Here is a 20,351-nt window from a genome sequence, read left to right as displayed (position 1 = left end):
AACTGAATCCAAAGGGCAACTGAAACCATCCTTTTTTATTCAATTATTGAAGTAACCTAGAAAAAGTGAAGCATTACAACGTAACTGGTATTTCTGAACATGTATTGGTCTACACTGGGTAGGTCTAGGAAGGCACTTGGAAGACCCAACAAGCATGAACAGATCAATTCTAGCATATTCTTCTAATATAAATACTAAAAGACATGCATGGAGGCAGTGGTGAAAACACAGAATCATCCTCTGGAAAATCTTCAATGCCTTTGCCACATCCCATCCCTGTTCTGCAGGATTTTGGAGCACACACACAGTCTCTGTCTTCAGGGCTGTTTGTTAATTAGACCCAGTAATTAACTGCATCCACAGCTTCCCATAGGCACTTAATTTCTTATTTTTGGAGAAAAGGACCTCTTGGTCAGATTGTCAAAACTATGAAAAATGAATCCATTCTTCTTCCAATAAAATAAAACATTGGAGTAAAAAAAAAAAGCTACATTTTAAATCTTGCATGAGCAAGAGTTCGAGTCATGGCTTGAGCTTCCCAGGACTTTTTTTGGTGATATCTCAGCATTTTCCACTTGGTACAAAAATACAGTAGTAAAGTCTTGAGGTATAACTATAAAAAATACTTGAAAATCTTTTTGCAGGAAAGCAGGGCACTTCATTGGCCTTGGTGAGGGACTTCTCCCCCCTTGTATGCAGTGCCAGGTCTCTGGGTCTGAAATTCCTCTGGGTGCAAAGATCCTCGTTTCCTTGAAAATGGAGTTACTATTTCCTGGCTGTGGGGAGAAATGGAGATGTTTTAGTGTGGAGATTTTTCAGGCCCCCAGAACTCACAAGGGGATGGGGTTTGGGTGGGTTTTACCTCCAGGGCAGTAGGGATAAACTGCTGTGATTCCATAGAGGTGGGATCGCTGCTCTGGGAGATACTCATCAGTGAAGGAGCCTGTTTCTTTATTTACAGCTATCACCCCATCCCTGGTGAAAAAAAGGGGAAGAAATGTTTTATTCACCTATGAAACTTGGGTTTTTTCCCCTGTTTAGAACAGGCAGCTGAAAAGCTTGCTCTGAACACCTGCAGGACAAGTGGAAAGAAATTTGCCGTGTAAAATCCTCCTCCAGCTCAGTCAGTGCATTTCTCTGTGGTGATGCAGCCACAGAAAAGAGCCTTCCAAGGAGAGATTATCTCCCTGAGAGTCTCCTCCAAGCGTGGCAAGCCCTAAAGTGTTTGTTGTAACCCAAGATTGGATGGGAGCTGTGAGAGCTTCCAGCTGGAGCGGGAAGAGAGGCAAAGGGAACGGCTGAGGACAGGATCTTTCCTTGGACCTAATCTACATCCAGAGACTTCAGCCAAGTTTCAGTTTAAAAAAAAAAAAAACAAACCCAAACCACTGTTTCTGTCCCTCCCAGGGAGCTGAGCTTGTGTCTAAACAACTCCTCCGTGCTGAGATTTACAAGCAGGTGCTGCTGAAGCCACGCTCAGAGATCCAGGAGAGCTCTGGGGAGGCTCCAGGATTTGGGAGCAGGCTGGGATTCCTCTCAGGGAGGGGAGCTGAGCACTGCCAGGCGTGCAGGGGGTGGGATTTTCCCTGCTCACCGTCTCCAGTCTGTGTGGTAGAAGTGGTTGGCGTAGCTGATGATGCTGAAGGGGTAGTTGAGGTTGCTCTGGATGAGGCGCCGGCCGGTGCCGTCGGGGAATGTGCATTCCAGGTGCTTGGTGCCTGTTCCAACACAACATATTTCCCATCCCACTGGAAATGCCACACCAAATTTGTTCTTTGTATTTCACAAGGATCACAGGACACCCCAACAATCCCACCCTGGGCATCCCTGGGAGCGTCCTGGAGCTCTGGGAGCCTCGAGGCCGTGCCCATTCCCTGGGGAGCCTGGGCAGTGCCAGCACCCTCTGGGGGAAGAACCTTATCCTTATTTATTTCATTTTGAAACAGCTTTTCAGCCTGAAGATGTAGAATCATAAAATTCAGGGTTGGAATAACTCCCTAAGACCAAATCCAGCCATTCCCAGCACTGCCAAGGCCACCACTGCTCCATGTCCCCACGTGCCACATCCACACGGCTTTTAAATCCCTCCAGGAACAAGGACTCCACCACTGCCCTGAGCAACAACATTTTCCATGGAGAAATATTTCCTAAAATCCAGTCTGGCACAACTGGAGCCCACAGGTAGCACTGGGCTGAAGACACCCAGGATTTTCCCCTGAGGCTCAGTGTGACCTTCTCTGCTCCATCCCTGGGGACATTACCTGCATCTGCCCAGCACAGCAGCTTGGAGAAGGGGTCAAAAGTCAGGCCATTGGGCAAACCAATGTCTGTGTGCACCAGAACCCTCCTGTTGGCTCCATTGACAGTGGAAGTTTCGATTTTGGGAGCTTCGCGATTCCAGTCCGTCCAGTAAAGGTTGCTTGGGAAATAATGCACAAACAGGGCACAAGAGTAAGGAGTGGTGAGAGATTATCCTGGTTCTTGCCAGGAGCAAGGCCTGGTTTTTCCCTTATCAGTGCCTGAACCATCTTTATTTGATTAGGAAAGAACCTCTCCAAACAAAGCAGAGCAATATCAGACATGTTTACGACCCAAACTGCGGCTCCTCGACCAGGGCGAGTCTGAGGAGCAGCACATTTTATATCCCAACAGCACCCTGGAGGCACAGCTCTTCAAAATAAACTACATCCTGATACTGAAACTGCAGATCTCAAATAATTCAATAAAAAGAGGGGCTGGGGAGCAGAGCCAATCCCTCCTACAGGACAAGGTCAGGACGGGGCCCGCAGCAGGCTGAATTGCTGCTAGCATAGTCCAGGGTAAGGAAGCAAAAAGGACCTTTGCATAACATGCACAGATGTTTGATTCAGCCCCTGGAGAGATGGTCAGGTCCCAGCAGCCACACATGGAGAGTCTGAGTTTCTCACTGCCCAGGAGCCTGGGGGGTGACCCTGGTCTCAGGGCCAGTCAGGGAGGATGTGGAAACCCAGGGCACTGAGAATATTTCTCTGTGTGCTCTGGGGTGTTCTGACCCCCAGGGCAGCACTGACTTTGATCCTCATTCATGGAGAAAGCTTCCCAGACTTCAAGACAGACTGGAATCCACAAAAGTGTGAAATAGATTGTAGAGAGCAGGGTGGGTGTGTCACTGGGTGAGAAATTGAGGGTTTGGGGTTTTTAGTGTGTTGTGGATGGAAGCAAGGTGGAGGACACAGGGTGTGATCCTGGGTTTCTTCTTCATGCTGCTTCTTCCTCCTTCTCCATGGGTTTGGGTGGCATTTTGTAATTGGGCAGACAAGTCTGCACTGGGGCTCTTTGGGATCAGTTATTGGGTTAAAAGGGAAAATAATCCAGGTGTCAGCTCTTAATTGGATAGTTTAGTCTTAAAAGACTTTGTACCAAGAGATTGTGGCCATTTTGTGCCTTCCAATGAAAAGCTGCTGAACTCACAGCAGTGAGACTGTGTCACTGATAAGAAATAATGGACACCTGAGTCCCAGCATGAACTGCTGTCTCAAGTGCCTCCAATCCAGACCCAAAGAAACCCATGACTGGTACCCTCACAGGAGGAATGGCTCAGGAACAGAGGAACAGACATAGGAACTGGGGAAGGAGCCAACAGGATCTAACAGCTTTTTGAGGGAAGCTTCAGTGTAGCAGGCACAGAGCCTGCAAGGCCTCCCTGGCATTCAGCAGCCTAAGATAGGAAATGCCTGGTCATGATGACTGGCCCTAAGAAGCCCCTTTTTCCACCTTCAGACCACTGCTTATCTCTCTGTAAGACTATAGGTCACTTTCACCTCAACCCTTACTACTGGACAATTCCTAAAACTCCTGTTCTCTATATAAAGGGCTTCTTTTGCCCAGCTTGGCAGAAGAGCTGTCCCTGAGACCTTTGCAGAGGCTGCAAATAAAGATTTCTCTGTGGAACCTCACGCAGTGATCTCCTCTCTCTCCCTGCATCTGCCCAAGGCACTTAGCAAGCCAAAGAGCTGAAATCACAAATGAGCTGATAACCACTACAGAGCTGATATCACCTAAGAGCTAAGTTTGCTAAGGTATCCTGTGGCTGGGAACTGCCTAGGAGCCCAGGCAGGATGTGCATCACTTCTTATATCTCCCAAAACCAGGGAATGCCCTGCCAGGGGGTCCACAGGAGCCTTGGCATGGCTGAGTTCTGCACCTTTGTCCTGGATTGCCAAGGGAATTGTATTCTATTTGCCATCTGTGTGGCAGTTGTATTCGGTCCATTGGGCAGTTTTCCTCATCTCTTCCACAGCTGGAGAGACCCCTGCTGATAACGGGATATGGAATGTCCCTGCATGGCTGATAAGAGCTGCAGCATCCCATGGGAGATGTGAGCCCAGGGGGAGGAGCCAAGCATTCCTACCCGGATAGAATCTGGAGATCCTGGAACACCAGCACGGCTTCTGCACTGGATTTCCCAGAGGAGCAGCAGCTGCCTCTGCCCCTGGCCCTTCAGAGGAGACTGCACCCTTCTCCAGGATCCCTGCTCCAGCAGAACCAGCCCTGGCACTGCAGGAGGGCTGAGCCACAATTCCAGTGGCACTGCTGCCAGCCCCTGACCCACAGGGTGTCAGGCTGTGCTCTGCCTCTGCCAGGGCTGGTTTGGTTCACTGCAGTGTTCATTTTATCCTTTTATTTTCTCCCCTAGTAAAGAACTGTTATTCCTGCTCCCATATTTTCCCTGAGAGCCCCTTAATTTAAAATTTATAGCAATTGGGAGGGAGGGGGTTTGCATTCTCCACTTCAGGGGAGGCTCCTGCCCTCCTTAGCAAACACCTGGCTTTTGAAACCAAGACAAAGCCCAAACCCCAAGCTCCCAGTGGGGTTTGTGCTGCTCACCCTCGGACGGGGTCCACGGCGATGGCGCGGGGGTTGACGAGCTCGCTGTCGAAGAGCACGCGGCGCTCGGAGCCGTCCAGCCGCGCCCGCTCGATCCTGTCCAGCCCGCTGTCCGTCCAGAACATGGCCCGGCGCAGGTGGTCCACGGCCAGGCCCTCGGGGCTGATCAGGCCTGCTGGGAGATGGTGGGGAAATGCTCATGGTGGGGAAATGCTACTCCGGGAGCCCTCAGGCATCCCCAGACCAAAGTCAAGGATGGTGATGCCTTAAGGTTTGAGCTTTTAAATTTTTCATATATTTCTAATCCCATAATTCTTGAGTGTACAACTCAAAACTACAGTGTGAGCTGCTGCTTTGCCATTTTGGTCAGACACAATTCCTCAAGGACACCTCACTGACTCAGGCCCCGAGAGATTTAAACAAAAGGGAGCTGGGGAGGGAGCAAACTTGGGTGTCACGGACATATTTTACAAAAAATCCTTTGGTTAGGATCTTTTCTCCTGAGAAGCTGAGAGGCCTCAGAAATGAAATGTAAACAATGATTACCTGCTGCTCTGGAATGCAACAAGTGCATCTGGGATTGGTCTCATGGGGTTGTTTTTAATTAATGGCCAATCCCAGTCCAGCTGTCTCAGACTCTCTGGTCAGTCACAAGATTTTATTATCATTCCTTTCTATTTCTTGCCAGCCTTCTGATGAAATCCTTTCTTCTATTCTTTTAGTATAGTTTTAATATATCATTTTCTTTTAATATAATATAGATCATAAAATAATAAATCAGCCTTCTGAAACATGGAGTTAAGATTCTCATCTCTTCCCTTGTTGGGGTTGCCTGCAAATTCAGCACTTGGGGTAAATCATGAAATAAGGGTCTCCTCAAGCCAGGTCTCACAAGCTCTTGGAGATCTATTTCACACCCAAGATAGCTCAGCTACCTCAGAAGGCATAAAATCAGCAGGATGGCTTCTGTGGGAGTGTTGGAAACAAAAAGGTTTTTATAAAAGGCAAAATAACAAAACTACCTACAGAGAAAAACCAAGCCAGGTGTAGGAGGTCCTTGCCCCTGGTGAAACACCTCACAACAGTGATTTGTTTCTTTGTTCTCTTCTTTTTCTAGTAAATTGCCCAGGTGGGACTTTTTGGCTCCTGTCCAATGAGCTATCCTTAAGTTTAAGTCTCCCAGGTCCTATGAGATGTCTTTTCACCTCATTGAGGAGAGAAACTTCTGGGCTTATTTCCTTTTAAAGGTTTTGTCACTCAGTCAACAGAGGGCACATTCCTATAAATGACTTAATTACCTGAAGCTGTAATTGGAAGATTAACCCTCAATATGCAAATGAACCAAACTTATAAAAGTGTGAAAACTGTCCATTTTTGTGTGTAGGCCCTGGATGGGCTTTGTCTGCCCAAAATGTACCTGAAGGCCCTTCAATAAACATAATTATAACTGCTTTTATTGCCTTAATTTTGTCTGGCCTCTGTTTTCAGGTAGCCTGATAAGGCACCAATGGGAGGAGCCTGGAGCTGGGATGGGAAGAGCAGATGTGGCTCTGGGCAGGTGACACTGGGTGAGACACGAACTTTAAGGAATTTAGAGATTTTAGAGGAGCGATATCTCTAAGATTCTAGTTAGAGATAACTTTATTGGAGTTAATTAAAATCACTGGGTAGGCCTGGATGAAGTTAAGAGTTAGTAGTTAACTAATAACTGATTGCTGGTCAGCACAACGTTTGGTGAGCTGGGTTTGTAATGAAGAACACAGGAACTGATCAATGGCTTTGGGGAACATCAGACAATTGTGGGGCTCCTCTGCTCTGAGCCCAGCTGAAGTCAGGGAATGGGAGTTCTACCAAGGGTTCCTTTGTCAGGTTTGCACTGGAAAGGCAGAAAGGTCAGAACGAGGAGGAATTCATTGACTTCCTCATTTTGGGACCCCTCCCCATGAAAGGGACCAGGGACCCATTCCAAGGGACAAACTGCCCATGCTTAAAGCTTTGGAACTGATTCCCATGGGAATGGGATGGACCAAAGGTATGAACAGGGGTTTGTATTTTGGGTACTCAATACTCTCATATACTTACAGACACTCTTATATTCTCTTATACACTTAGAGATGAAAGGGCTCTGTGATCACCTGTGAATTGGGGTGTGTGTTTGGGAGCTATCCCATAATAAACACACACTGTCTAACTCTAAACTGTCAGAGAGTTTTTGGATATCAGTACTGGATCAATATCCATACTGGGAATGGGATGTGCCAAAGGTGTGAACATGGGTTTGTATTTTGGGTACTCAATACCTGTACAGATAAAAGGGCTCTGTCATCACCTGTAAATTGGGGTGTGTGTTTGGGAGCTATCCCATAATAAACACACACTGTCTAACTCTAAACTGTCAGAGAGTCTTTGTCCATCACAGTTGGATATCGGTACTAGATCAATATCCATATTTTCTAGTAAATCCTGGGGACAGGAGCACACCTGAGCTGATGATGGTCTCTGGCTCGGAGCCTGGCTCCAGGCCCGCCCGGCTGATGCTCCGGCCGGCCACGTCAGTCCAGTAGATCATCCTCTCCCGGCAGTCATAGTCAATCCCCACCACGATGGAGCCCTGCCAGGGTCAGGAGAGGATGGAAAAACAGGGTGAGATCCTGCCAGGAGGCTCAGGGAGAATACTCAACCCATTAGCTGGCACTGAGAGCTGCCTGGGACATGTTGAGGTTTCAGGGAGAATCCTCAACCCTTCAGCTGGCACTGAGAGCTGCCTGGGATACTCTGCAAGTGGGGAATGACACTCAAATCCCATTTTCCCCAGCAAAACTCTGCTCTGTTCCCTCTGCATCCTCCCAGCTGAATCCCCCAGCAGAGGATTTTAGGCCAGCTCACACTCACATCCAGATGGATTTGAACCCTTTGCCTGAAGGAAAGGGTGCTCCAAGAGCGAAGCCAGCCCGGGGAATGACCTTCAGGATGGGGAGAGGGGATACTTGGCGAGGTCCTTCACTTCCCCAGGGTGCAGGGAGGGTCCTGGCCCGGATTTCAGCGTTCCTCTGCCTTGGTCTGGCCTGGCTGGAGAGGCACGTGGCCATGCTCCAAGGGGAGTCCAAGGAAGGAAAAAAGGCCAGTCCTGCAGCTGGAAGTCTGGACTGAGACCAACCCTGGAGAGCTCTGGGAGCACCATTGTGAGCAGTCCCAGGTCTGGGACCTCTCTGGGACCTGTCTCTCTGCTGGGGATGGCTGGAGGGAGGTGAAAATAGAATCCATAGAATCCCAGAATGGCTTGGGTTGGAAGGGACCTTAAAGATCATTCAGTTCCACCCCTGCCATGGGCAGAGACACCTTCCACTATCCCAGGCTGCTCCAACCAGATCTTGGACACTTCCAGGAATGGGGCAGCCACAGTTTCTCTGAGCACCCTGTGCCAGGGCCTCCCCATCCCCAGTCAATAATTTCACCCCAATACCCCATCTAACCCTGCCCTCCGTCATTGGGAAGCCACTCCCCCTCATCACTTGTCCAAAGTGCCACCAAGGCAGCCAGCACAGCCAATGTCCCCAAACAACAGCATCAACCCTCAAGAGGTGACCCCTCAAACCCTGACAGGAGCTTCAGAGAGAGGTGAAACCACCGAGCGGCAGCCCCAGCCTGTCCCAAACCCCCCATGGCCACCCCACGGATACCGTACATGCAGGGAGAGCAGGGTCTTGGCCGCCTCCTTGTGCAGCCGGGTGCCGTTCAGGGGCAGGTAGCCAATCTGCTGGCCCTGGGCGTAGAGCAGGAATGTCCCCGTGGCCGGTGGGGACACGTCAGGCCGGGGCTCGGGCCGGACGCTGGGCGGGGCGACGCTGGGCAGACCTGGCAGGTCGGAGGGGACAGAGATGGCTCAGGCAGCGTCATCCCCTCGGCTCCACGCCCAGAGCGGGGCACGGTGCCCGCGCTGTCGGTGCCCAGGGTGACTTTGGGGCGCTGGGCTCTTACAGGGCGGGGTGGTGCCAGGCTCGGAGCGCGTCCCCGGGATCTCCCTGCCGCTCTGCTCCACGCACCAGCAGTAGCCGCTGTCGCCGTGGCACTGCAGCGGGGTGAAGTCCCCGCTGGGGTCACACTGTGGCACGTACTGGTCCCTGCGGGGGCTGCCCCCGTAGTGCTCCAGCAAACTCTGCCGCCAGCGCTCGCACATGCTGGGGGGCCTCTCCGTGGGCTCTGGCACGGGAGGGCGACAGTCACCACCCTACTCAGGGCACTCAGGGCTTTGCAGAGCCCTGTGTCCCCCTGTCCCTGCTGGCTGTGCCCCCCTGGAGGGTGTCACTGACCTGGGCTCCCGCAGCGGGGTGGGGTGGTGCCCGGCGCTGTCCGGGTGCCAGCGATCTCCTGTCCGGCGGCGTCCACGCACCAGCAGTGCCCGGAGCTGCTGTGGCACTGCAGGGGCCGGTACCGGCCCTGCTCGTCGCACTGGGGCACGTGGCCATCGCCCACGGGTGACGGCCCTGGTGGCACCTCCCGCGGGTACATCCGTGCGTGCTCGCAGGGCGTCAGCTGCTGGATGGACTCTGCTGGCAGCAAACGCCCCCAGCCCGGCCTCAGGGGGTGCCACCAGCTCTTGTGGAGACACTTGGCACCTTGGCATCACTTCTCCCCTGTCTACCAGCACCCTTGGTTTGGGGCTGCCCCACTCCAGCCCTCTTGACACCCCACAGCTGTTGCCTCCATCATAAGTTGACAGAGGAGGTGGCCCAATGGCCACAGCCACTGTGACCCAATGGGCCAGGGCACCCTAAACACCCAGGAGCCCCCCCATGCACCTACTTGACAGCACCGTGCCCTCAGTGAAGCCCCAGATCAGTGGCTGGGCAGGGGGTCACAGAGTCACAGAATCCTTAGGGTTGGAAGGGACCTCTGGAGATCCTCCAGTCCAACCTCCCTGCCAAGGCAGGGTCACCTGGAGAAGGAATGTGTCCAGGGGGGTTTGGAATATCTCCAGAGAGGGAGACTCCACACTCTCCCTGGGCAGCTCTTCCAGGGCTCTGCCACCCTCAGCAATAGGAAATTCTCCCTCATGCTGAGGTGAAACTTCTCAAGTTTTAATTTATGCCTGTTTAGTTTATGGCTCCCCTCCACTAGCTGCGGCCTCATTGTCCCCACACTGCTGGCGGCTGGGCCAAAGTGGGAAGCCACTGAGACACCACCCAGATGCCCAAGGACCCCACCGTGCTCCCCTCACCCCCGGAAGGTGTCACTGACCTGGGCTCCCGCAGCGTGGGGGGGTGGTGCCCGGCGCTGTCCGGGTGCCAGCGATCTCCTGCCCCGCAGCATCCACGCACCAGCAGTGCCCAGAGCTGCCGTGGCACTGCAGGGGCCGGTACCGGCCCTGCTCGTCGCATTGGGGCACGTGGCCGTCACCCAGGGGTGGCACCTCCCGCGGGTACATCCGCTCGTGCTGGCAGGGCGTGAGGCGCTGCGGGTTCCCCTCCACCGCTGGAAAGCCAGGAAAGAGGACAGTGAGGCTGGGGAAGCTGTGCCAGGAGGAAAGGGCACGGGGCTGAGCGGGCACCTCACCGTACGTGCACTGGAAGCCGTCGCCCGCGTAGCCGGGCCGGCAGCGACAGGAGAAGGAGCCCGGGGTGTTGTAGCAGATGGCGGCCGGGTGACACGGGCTTTCAGCACACTCATCCACGTCTGTGCAGGGGGAAGACGGGATCAGCCGGGACAGGGACACCCCGAGAGCTGCGGTGTGGGGTCCCTCCCGTGCCCACCTTACCCGAGCAGTGGATGCCATCACCGGTGTAGCCGGGGAGGCACTCGCAGGTGGCGCGGCCGTCACCGCGGGACAGGCACCGCGCCCGGTCCCCCGGAGCGCAGGGGTGCCGCCCGTCCTCGCAGGGGTCACTCGGCGGTGCCAGCGCTGTGGGGACAGGGGAGGGGTGCTCAGGGCACGTCCGTGGGGCACGGGAGTGGGGGACACCCCGGCTGGGGTCAGCACTTACGCACACACGCCTGCCCGTCCCCCGCTGGCTGGTAGCCGCCGCGGCACTCGCAGCGGTAACTGCCCGGCGCGTTCAGGCACACGGAGAAGGGCCCACACTGGCCCAGGCCCTCGGTGCACTCGTCCACATCTGGGGAAAGGAGGAGACACCGGGCACCCCGATGGTGGTGGGACACCCCCATTTTCATGGCCTGGTTGCTCGTGGTCTGACAGGGAATATCCTGCCCCACGCTGCCCATCCCATGTCTGTCACTGAACTTAATCAACTACGGAATGAACTTTCTAATCAGCTCAAAATGGAAGGGAAAAAAGAACAAGATCGCTTTTGGTGTATAGTTGTGACAAAGAAGCATTTGTTCAAGGCACACCAATGTTCTCAACTATTTGTGGTTTAAGACTTGGTTTCCTTCACCTGAAATTAAGTGATCAGATTGGTCACTTAACCTGGGATTTTAGGAGAGGGAAACCTTTCATTATTGAAAGGCAGGATCCTCGAATTCCTTGCCAGCATCACTGTGCAGTGCAACTCACTGGCACAGGGCAGCTTCTTGTGGAAAGGGACTCTAAAACTGGAAGACAAATTTGCAACGTGGAATTTTGAAGTGATAGCAAAGCAACAACAAAGCTGGCTGGATTTATGAAACGCAGAAATAATTTTTCAACTGGTTTTGCTTTTTTCCTGTATCTCCTTTTTTCCCCTTCTCTTTTTCATCTGCTCCTGGCGCGCTTCCTCCAGCACCCTGCCTCAGTTTCCCCCCATGAAGCATCCCTGTGGGCACCAGAGCTCTCCCCCAGCTCCGCCCCAGCCCCGCTGACCTCGGCAGCCCCGTCCATCTCCGCGGTACCCGGCCGGGCACTCGCACGCGTACTCGGTGCCCACGCCGGGCTGGCAGCGCGCCGGTGCCTCGCATGTGTGGCTGCCATCATGGCACGGGCTCACCCCGGGATTCTCGGCATCGTCTGCGGGCACACAGGGATATTGGGGGGAATAAAAGATCTGGGAGACACAGGGAGTGACCATCCCCACTTACACCCGATGCAGACATCACCACTGCGCTGCAGCACCGTGCAGGGAGCCACGGCCGTGCCACCCCCACCACGCCGGCAGCGCTGCACTCAAACTGCTTGGAATACCCCTCCTTTTTGGCTGATTTTGGGCAAAGCCAGCTTTGGGAGACGGCAGCACCCCTGCTTGGGGCCGGCACCCAGGGTTGGCACACAGATTGGCACCCGGGGGTGGGTGCTGGCGCTCACCTCGTGCCGGGCCGATGCGGGCGGCCAGGGCATAGCGCAGGACGTGCTCGTGGCTGTCGAAGAGGGCGAAGGCGCGCGCCACCGAGAGCCGCTGACGCGCCGGCAGCCGCGAGTGCGGGCACCCCGAGAAGGTGACGTTCTGCCGCAGGCGGTAGGACAAGGTCTGGTTGGCGGTGCCCGCGGCCACCACGTATTCCCGCTGGCCCGAGGATGTCACGGCTGCCGGATGGCACGGAGAACCCCGTGGGATGTGGGAAAAACGGTGTCAGCATGGATGTGGCTCGGGTGTTGTTGGGCGTTCAGGGGTGGTGTGTAGGGGACTGAAGGCTGGTGAGCACAGGTCTTACCTGAGCTGGAGTAGGAGTAGAGCTCCTTGTAGGGAGTGATGTGGACGGTGACGTTCTCGGGCAGGAATGGCACCTCACCCTGGATGTGTGTCCTGAGGCTTAAATAATTGTCCGGCCCCAGGCCCTCGGCTGTCTGAGTGACCTGGACTGTCTCCCCGCCGGGGTAAAACGTCACCTCCAGGCTCTGGGTGAATTCAGCGCCTGGGCAGGAAAAAGGAACGGGCACCACTTGTAGGGACAACCCCAAAGCGTCCTTCCCAGCTACTCACAGCGAGGGGTGAGCAGGACTGGGGAAACCACAGAGCTGCCCTGACCCCCAAGCAGCCACACCCCTCGGAGCGACGGCACCTCCCAAATCCCCTCTCACCAGTGATGCTGAAGCCGTTCTCAGAGCCAGGCTCCTCCAGGGCGAAGAGCCAGGCAAAGAGCCCCCCGAGGGGCAGCAGGGGCAGCAGGGCGCGGGCGGCGGGCTGGGGCACGCCGCTGATGGCCGTGTAGGCTCTGCCGTCGCTGCCCACGATGTAGGCGTGCAGGTCCACGTCCTGGAAGCGGACGGACGCCCGTCCCACCCTCAGGCTCCCGCTCACCTTCCCGTTGAGGCGATGCACGGCGCCTGGGTGGGGAGATGGGCACCCCTGGCAGCGGCCACCCGGGCACGCGGGCTGCCCGTGCCCGCTGCCCGCCCCGCGTACCTTCGGGCAGGCACTGCCGCCCGTTCCCGTAGAAGGTGGCCCGGCAGTGGCAGCAGAAGCCGGCGGCGTAGTCGGTGCAGAAGGCGTGAGGGGAGCAGCTCCCGTGGTGCTGGGCACACGTCTCCTTGCTGGCTGCGCTGTAGGTGAACACTGGGGACAAGGGGGAAAGCTTGGGGACACGGTGACAAAGCCACCCTTCACACCGGGTGGGTGTTTTGCCTTCTTGGCCCCCAAAAGCACTGCCTGGAAATGAGCCAGCTGGCGGTGGCGGGTCCCAAGGGAGTCACCCGGGATGCAGAGGGCTGGTGGAGGGTTTGGAACCTGTTGCCTGATTTCAGGCAGATCTGACAGAGGGCACGAGATCAAATTCCTGACGGTATTTTTGGGAGACAGTTGGCTGGGACAAGGCTCTGCTCCCCCGGGCACGTGCCACGGCGGCTCCACAGCTGGCTCGGTGGCGGGGAGGGTGGCAAGGCCAATTCTGGGACCTGTCCCCTGAGCTTCCCACCCCATCCCAAGCTCCAGACCTCCCTCCTTCCCCTTGGCACGCCCGGCAGGCAGGGCTGTGTGGCTCCATCAGCCCCTTGGCAGCGGGATGAGGCTGAGAGGAGGAGCTGCAAGGGCAGCAGCTTTGCAGGAGCAGCTCCTTCAGCAGCAGCCCTTGGGACGGGGTGAAATTCCAGCCAGGGGCCTCTTTTAGGGAGCCACCCCCACTCAGTCACTGTCCCCACTGGGTCATTGTCCCCGCTCACCGTCGGGGTTGAAATGCACGTCCTCCTCCACGCCCACGCCGTGCTGGCCCGAGCTGTAGGAGGAGGGGTTGGCAGAGAAGCTCTGCCCGGTGCCACCGTCCCCTCTGGGCTGCAGCCAGCGGCTCCGCTCCTGGGTGTCCCTCCTCCCAGGGACAAAGCCCAGGAGCACTGGGCCACCGTGGGACCCGTGGCTAGGATGCTGGGCCATGGGTGTGTGGCTGGAGAGAGGGTGGGGGTAGCTGGCCATGCCAGGGTTGGGGTGCTCAAGGGGGCTCTGAGGCACAGCAGGAGCAGCTCCCTGGCCACCCCCTGGCTCCACGTGCTCCGTGCTGCCCACGTGGAAAACCCACACGCCAGGGATTCCCGTGTTGCTCTCCCTGTGGACACAGCACACATGAATGTCATCACAGCCATGCTGGAAAAGCCACCCCAAAGGTGGCAGCATCCTTCCAGGACCCCAATACAGCTTCTGTGCATGGGGGGCTGAGCCCCTGATACAACCCAGCACCCCAAGGTCACTCCCCAAATTTTTCCAGGCTCTGAAAGGCTCCAGGGCTGGGGGAAGGTGACCCTGCTTCCCCTGCCCACACCCACAGCCCCCCAGGTTCCACCCACCTCTCCAGGTTCCTCAGAGCCTGCTCGCTGCTGGCCAGGCTGTGGAAGAGCCCGTCCCTCTTGGGGTCATCGCTGTCCCCCCAGCTGAAGCCCACCCTGGCTGGCAGCTCCAGCTGGACGTTGTAGGACTCCTTGGGTCGTGTCCCCAGGAACTGGAGGCCACCCTCGGGGTAGAGGAAGATGGTGTAGGTGTCCTCATCGTTGTAGGCTATGACTGCCTGGAAGGTGTTGAGCTGCCAAAGGGAGAGCAGATGGATGTCAGAGGGGCAGGAACACAGCAGAGGAGTGAAGGAAGGGGAGCAGGGATGTGAGAGGCAGCACCACACACACCACAGGGCATGAAACCACCTCAAAAGGGCCCTCAGACAGAGAGCGCCTCCATGGAGCCAGGCTGGGAGAGCTGGGGGTGCTCACCTGGAGAGGAGAAGGCTCCAAGGAGAGCTCAGAGCCCCTGGCAGGGCCTGAAGGGGCTCCAGGAGAGCTGGAGAGGGACTGGGGACAAGGGATGGAGGGACAGGAGCCAGGGAATGGCTCCCAGTGCCAGAGGGCAGGGATGGATGGGAGATTGGGAACTGGGAATTCCTGGCTGGGAGGGTGGTGATGCCCTGGCACAGGGTGCCCAGAGCAGCTGTGGCTGCCCCTGCATCCCTGCCAGTGCCCAAGGCCAGGCTGGACAGGGCTTGGAGCAGCCTGGGATAGAGGAAGGTGTCCCTGTCCATGGCACAGGGTGGCACTGGATGTCCTTTAAGGCCCTTCCAACCCAAACCATTCCATGATCAGCCTGCAGAGATCTCCTGGGGAAGAGCAGGAGCTGGGGCTGCTCATGCCCAGCCAAACCTCAAGTGCCACATCCTGGGAAGATGCTCAGCATCCTCCGAGGAGCCCATGGCACAGCCAGGCCACTCCCTGAGTGCAAGGGTGTCCCAAGAGCATCCCCTGCACTGGGAGCCCCTCACTCCTGTCCTCCCACCGATATCCCATCAGCACCAGAGGAAAACCCACACCCCCCCCGCTCCTCCCTGAGAACAATTTTAGCTCGGTTTCCTCCGGAAAAAACATCCCAGCTTCCCATACATCCCGCTATAGGCAAGCTGGCCGCCTGCCCTGCCAGCCCTGCGAGCCTTGGGGCCGTGCCAGGCAGCGGCACCGCGGCCACAACCCCGGGAGCCGGCACAGCCCCGCCGAGCCACCCGGCATCCCACCCGCTCCAACCCCACCGAGCTCCTGCTCCTCCCGCTCCGAGCGGGGAGCGGCAGCCCTTCCCACCGGGAACGGCGCCCGAGCGAAGGAAAAGCGATTAAATTCCCAGTTTCACCCCCTGGAGCAGAGGGAGGGAGGCTGGGGGCTCCCCCCAGCTCCACCCACCCTGATTTTGGGGCGCAGGGCCCCCGGAGCATCGCTGGATTTCCTGGCAGCCCCGCGGGATATAAAGAGCCTTGTTGTGCCTGTCACACACTCGGGCATTCAGAGACCCCGAAAAGGCGGCCAAAAAGCCGGAGGGGGGTGGAATAACCCCCCTTCCCTCCCCCCGGGGCTGGATTCCTCCCCCACGCAGCCAAATCGCAGCAGCAGCTGCAGGACTCATTCTGCCTCGGGGCGGGTGGCCGGGGGGACACGCTGGGTGACATCGATGTGCTGGCACGGTGGGGTGAAGGGAAGGAGGGGGGAAGCCCCCAGCAAAGAGCTGCAAAGGGCAAATTCCAGCCCAAAAGGGCAAGTTTTGCTCCTCCAGAAGCAGGCTCAGCCTTGTCCCGTTCTGCAGCCCGGGAAAATGTCACTGCAGGGACCAGGAGAATGTCCCAAGGAGTTGGAGGGGACACGGCACTGCCAGACCTCCCACCCAGGCAGGACCCCCAAAGAGGGGGTCTGGGGATCCTCTGCTCCCCATCTTAACCCAGTTTTCTACTTTTGGGGCTCAAAAGGGATTAGCTGTGACTTTCCAGGGCAGGGGGAAAGGCTTTGGAGTCAGTCCTGGTTCTGAGCAGCAGGAGGGCAGCGTTTCCATAAACACCACATTTGGTCAGGGGAAAAAAAAAAAAGGAAAAAAAAAAGTGGTGTTTGGGGAGATTTTTAGCAGTTTTGGCGAAGGGGGAGCTCAGCAAAGCACAGGAACAAGCTGCATTTCAGGAGCTTTCCCTGGAGCTCCTCGTTTCCAAACCAGACCAGCTTCATTTTAAAGCCTGATCCAAAACTTCCCAGAGGGGGAAAAAAACACAACGGGGAAGAGAAAAGAAGAGGAGGCTGCGTTTTCGATGGCCACGAGGTCGCTGTGAGGCCCCTGATGGCATCTCTTCAGCTGTTTTCCCAACTTTTAAATGAGAGGAAAAAATGTGCCTTGTCTCCTTCCAAACCTCAGCTTCTTGCCTTGCTTGGCTTCCCTCTCAGCAAGGCACTACTGAAGGGCCCTGGAGTGGGGGGATGGCTCCTGGTGGCCCTTGGGGACCTGGTGGCTGCTGCTGGGCTTTGGGGGAGAGCCCATCACCCACCACCCAGCTCTGGGTGTCCATCTCCAGAGTTTTCCTCGTGTAGCTCATCCCTTTCAGCTCGTCCCTGCAGCTGGCGGGGCATCGCTGTCACCTCCTCAGCACGTCATCAGCCTGATGTGACAGCTCAGGGCCCGGGACCGGCGGTGCTGGAGGTCCACCCACGCAGGAGCCTTATCAGCCCCGTGGGTGGAGAGCACAGGTCAGCCCCCGAGCTGGCAGACCACCTTTGAGCTTGTTTTCCAGGCACAAAATCAGCCCACGGTGGAAATTCCAGAGCTGGTTGCTCACCAGCAGCGCAATCAGCGCAGGGCAGGAGGAAGGACCAACCCCGAGCCAGCAGGAAAGGTCAGGAGCACAATGGGTGACCTAACCCAGGGTCCCCAGCTGCCCCCAGCCACCCTCTGCCCTCCTGCAAAGCCAGAGCCACCAGCACTGGAAAGCTTTGTCTGAAAAGAATCAGAATCATGGAATGGTTCAGGCTGAGATCTTAAAACTCATCCCATTCCTCCCCGTGCCATGGCAGGGACACCTTCCACCATCCCAGGGTCCTCCAAGCCCTGTCCAGCCTGGCCTTGGACACTTCCAGGGACCCAGGGGCAGCCACAGCTCCTCTGAGCACCCTGTGCCAGGGTGTCCCTTCCCTCACAGCCAAGGATTCCTTCCTAACATCTGATCCAAGCAATGGATGTGGATAATTCTCTCTCGTCCTGTCACTCCACATCCTTGTTCAAGCACTTCCAGCCATGAAGGCAACCTCTAAACCTCTTCTGGCCAACAGCCCCACCCCTGCCAGAGCTCTGAGCAGAGGGGGAAAGCTCCACGTTCCTCCTGGTGCTCGCCCAAGGATGGATGGATGGATGGAGCCACCACTCAGCTGCTCAGAAAGAACTTTTGGGTACCACACAAGAGAAACTCATCCTCCCGTGATGTGCAGGATGGGAACCAAGCTCAGCCCCTTGGCCTCACCTTCTTGGAGGGCTCGGTGTCCTGGGAGAGCTCCTGGTAGGCGCCCACCTCCTCCCAGGTGGCAATGAAGGCATTGGTGGGCACGAAGGTGGCAGCAGAGCGGGGAAACCCGGCCTGGATGTATCCCACAGCCTGGTCCAGCACGTCCCTGGAGTCATCCTGCCGGTAGTAGATGTTCCCTCTGTCCCCGGAGGTGTCCAGGTCGGCCAGGAAGGGGGCGATGACGGGGAAGTCTGTGGGGAAATCGTCATCCACGTACTGGGTCTCCCTGGGGAAATCCTGGCTGGAGATGACCCCGTTGGTCCCCACCTGCGGGGAAAGCGGTGCAGGGTGCTCAGGAGCTGAAGAGGTGCCACCACTGCCGGTCCCCTTGCCCTGTGCCCCCCTCCTCGGTGCAGTGAGAGCCCTGAGGCCGCGTGGCCCCATCCGGCCCGGGCAGAAAACAAAGACCTCGGGCTTCTCCATCCCCCAGGGAGCTGCGGCTCGGGGGCCATCCCAGCTGCAGCCGCTGCGGCGGGGGAACAGCTGCGGGGGAGAAAGCCGAGGAGAAAGCCCTCTTGTTCCTCCGGAGACACAGGGCAGGAGACCGCGGGAAGGGGGAAATGGAGGGATGAATGGATGGATGGATGGATGGATGGATGGATGGATGGATGGATGGATGGATGGATGGATGGATGGATGGATGGATGGATGGATGGATGGATGGATGGATGGATGGACGGACGGATAAAACACGTGCAGCGGACAGCGAAGGTGCACATGGAGGGGCAGGGGCGGGCAGGAGGAGGAGGAGGGGGTGTAAAGGCAGGGGAGGGAGGGAGTGAGTGGGAGGAAGGATGGAAAGATGAAGGGGTGAAAAGTCAGAGGGAAGGAGGGATGGTGGGACAGAAGGATGGAGAGAAGCTGAGTGGGAAGATGAAGAGAGACAGGGCTGGAAGGAGGGAGGGACACAGGGTGGAGAGATGGACAGAGTGAAGATGGAGGGACAGAGGGAGATGATGGAGAGGAGGAAGCGGGGTAGGGAGAAAGAGCGGCCCGGGGGGGAAGGAGGGCAGGGAAGGAGAAGGGAGTGGGGCCAGCGGGACTCACGTAGAGGCGGCGGGCGGCGCGGCCATAGAGGCGCAGGGCGCGGCGGAGCAGCACCCCGGGAGAGCTCTCGTCGTCCCCGGGCCGGAGCCGGGCATCGCCGCGGGCCGGGCCGTGCGGGAGCAGCCCCGGGCGGGGCAGGGCAGCCCCCAGGGCCAGCACCGCCGCCAGCAGCGCCGCCACCGCCCGCATCCCCACGGCGGCCACGGGAGCCCCGGACGGAGCCGAGCGGAGCCGAGCGGGAGGAGCCGAGCGGAGCCGGACGGACCGGACGGGGCGACCCCGGCCCCGCGGGGCGGGACGGGGAGTAGCCCGAGGGGCGGGGCCAAGCAGCGGCCGTCCCCGTCCTGAGCCAATCAGATCTTACCCAAAATCCGTCCAGGCTTGAGGGTCCCACCCTCCCCCTCCGCCCAGTACCGGCATCCCGGGGGGAGCGGGGTGCCGCAGCGGCGGTGTCCCGAGGGGACATCCCGGGAAGGAAGGGGGGATCCCCTCTTGGAGCCCCCCATCTTGGAGCCCCCCATCTTGGAGCCCCCCCATCTTGGAGCCCCCCCATCCCCCCTGCTCGCCCCAACGCCCCCGGGGCCGGGCCCGCAGCCAGCGGGGGTCGGGGCCGGGGTCGCGGCATGGGCGGGAGGCTCCGGCCGCTCCCGCTCGCTCGCTCGGATCCTGCTCCCCCGAGCCAGGAAGGAACGTGATCCTCATCCCCCGGGAGCCGCGGGGGGAGCACAAGGGCAGTCCCCGGCCAAAAGCTGAGCTGCAGCCCGGCCGGGCCAGCGAGCGGCCCCCCACGCACGCAGGGTCAGCGCTGTTTGTCCTTCCTCTGTGCCGTCATCCATCATCTCCAGCTCTGCAGCGACCGATGGAGAGAGGAGAATTCCCTGCCTTTGGGTCGGGGTGGGAGCACCCACGGTGGTGGAGGGCAGGAAGAGCTCAAATCCCGACAGCTGCACTCCATGAGTGCTCCTGGAAATCCGGGCTGGGAGCAGCCAAAAGCTCGGCTGCAGCTTCCTGGAGCCTTTCCCCCTTCCCTGGCCTGGAGACTGCATCTGTCCCCAGGCACAGCCGTGCCCGAGGAATGCCAGATAACCAGGAGGGAAGTGTCAAAACCCCGTAGGCTGTCGAGAGAAATAAATCAGGGACACATTCATGGCATTCCCAACAGGAATCCTCACACGGGAAGCAGCTGGACACCCTCCACCCCGTCTATTGCAGTGACAGGGATTTGTCACCGTGGCCCCTCCATCCCAGCAGAGTGCAGTCCTCTGCACCCTGCTCACCCTGGAAAGCAGCTCCCACTGCTGCTG

At 57.6% G+C, this 20,351-nt stretch overlaps 1 protein-coding gene across 5 annotated transcripts; it reads right to left on the bottom strand.

Annotated features, from left to right (window-relative positions):
• Positions 1-15: 15 nt before the first annotated feature.
• NID2 (nidogen 2) lies at positions 16-19,251 on the bottom strand. Of its 5 annotated transcripts, none has more exons than XM_050974949.1 (22): positions 19,048-19,251; positions 17,959-18,267; positions 14,507-14,739; positions 13,892-14,268; positions 13,140-13,289; positions 12,815-13,060; positions 12,448-12,648; positions 12,101-12,319; positions 11,663-11,806; positions 10,848-10,976; positions 10,622-10,765; positions 10,420-10,539; positions 10,105-10,338; positions 9,177-9,416; positions 8,845-9,066; positions 8,552-8,721; positions 7,348-7,477; positions 4,867-5,041; positions 2,262-2,419; positions 1,595-1,718; positions 863-975; positions 16-776 (listed from the first exon to the last, which is right to left on the bottom strand). In XM_050974949.1, the coding sequence occupies exons 1-22, from the start codon at positions 19,234-19,236 to the stop codon at positions 766-768; spliced, it is 4,038 nt and encodes a 1,345-aa protein (XP_050830906.1). In that variant the 5' UTR covers positions 19,237-19,251; the 3' UTR covers positions 16-765. The 5 variants fall into 5 exon arrangements, with proteins under 5 accessions (XP_050830906.1, XP_050830907.1, XP_050830908.1 ...); XM_050974950.1 differs by having other exon boundaries at positions 4,867-5,038; XM_050974951.1 differs by having other exon boundaries at positions 9,177-9,413.
• Positions 19,252-20,351: the final 1,100 nt, after the last annotated feature.

This window comes from Serinus canaria, chromosome 5, assembly GCF_022539315.1.
Source record: "Serinus canaria isolate serCan28SL12 chromosome 5, serCan2020, whole genome shotgun sequence".
In the NCBI taxonomy this organism is placed as follows: domain Eukaryota; kingdom Metazoa; phylum Chordata; class Aves; order Passeriformes; family Fringillidae; genus Serinus; species Serinus canaria.
Note: the sequence above shows the minus strand (reverse complement) of the source record. Positions and strands in the feature narration are given on the sequence as shown.

Bases quoted from the DNA above. Each gene is read 5' to 3' on its own strand.
- NID2 (XM_050974949.1), bottom strand. From the start codon at position 19,236: ATGCGGGCGGTGGCGGCGCTGCTGGCGGCGGTGCTGGCCCTGGGGGCT. The intron at 7,478-8,551 runs GTACGGTATCCG...TGACCCTGGCAG, and splicing joins AGACCCTGCTCTCCCTGCAT to GGCTCCATCGTGGTGGGGAT. The intron at 976-1,594 runs GTGAGCAGGGAA...TTTTTTCACCAG, and splicing joins TACCACACAGACTGGAGACG to GGATGGGGTGATAGCTGTAA.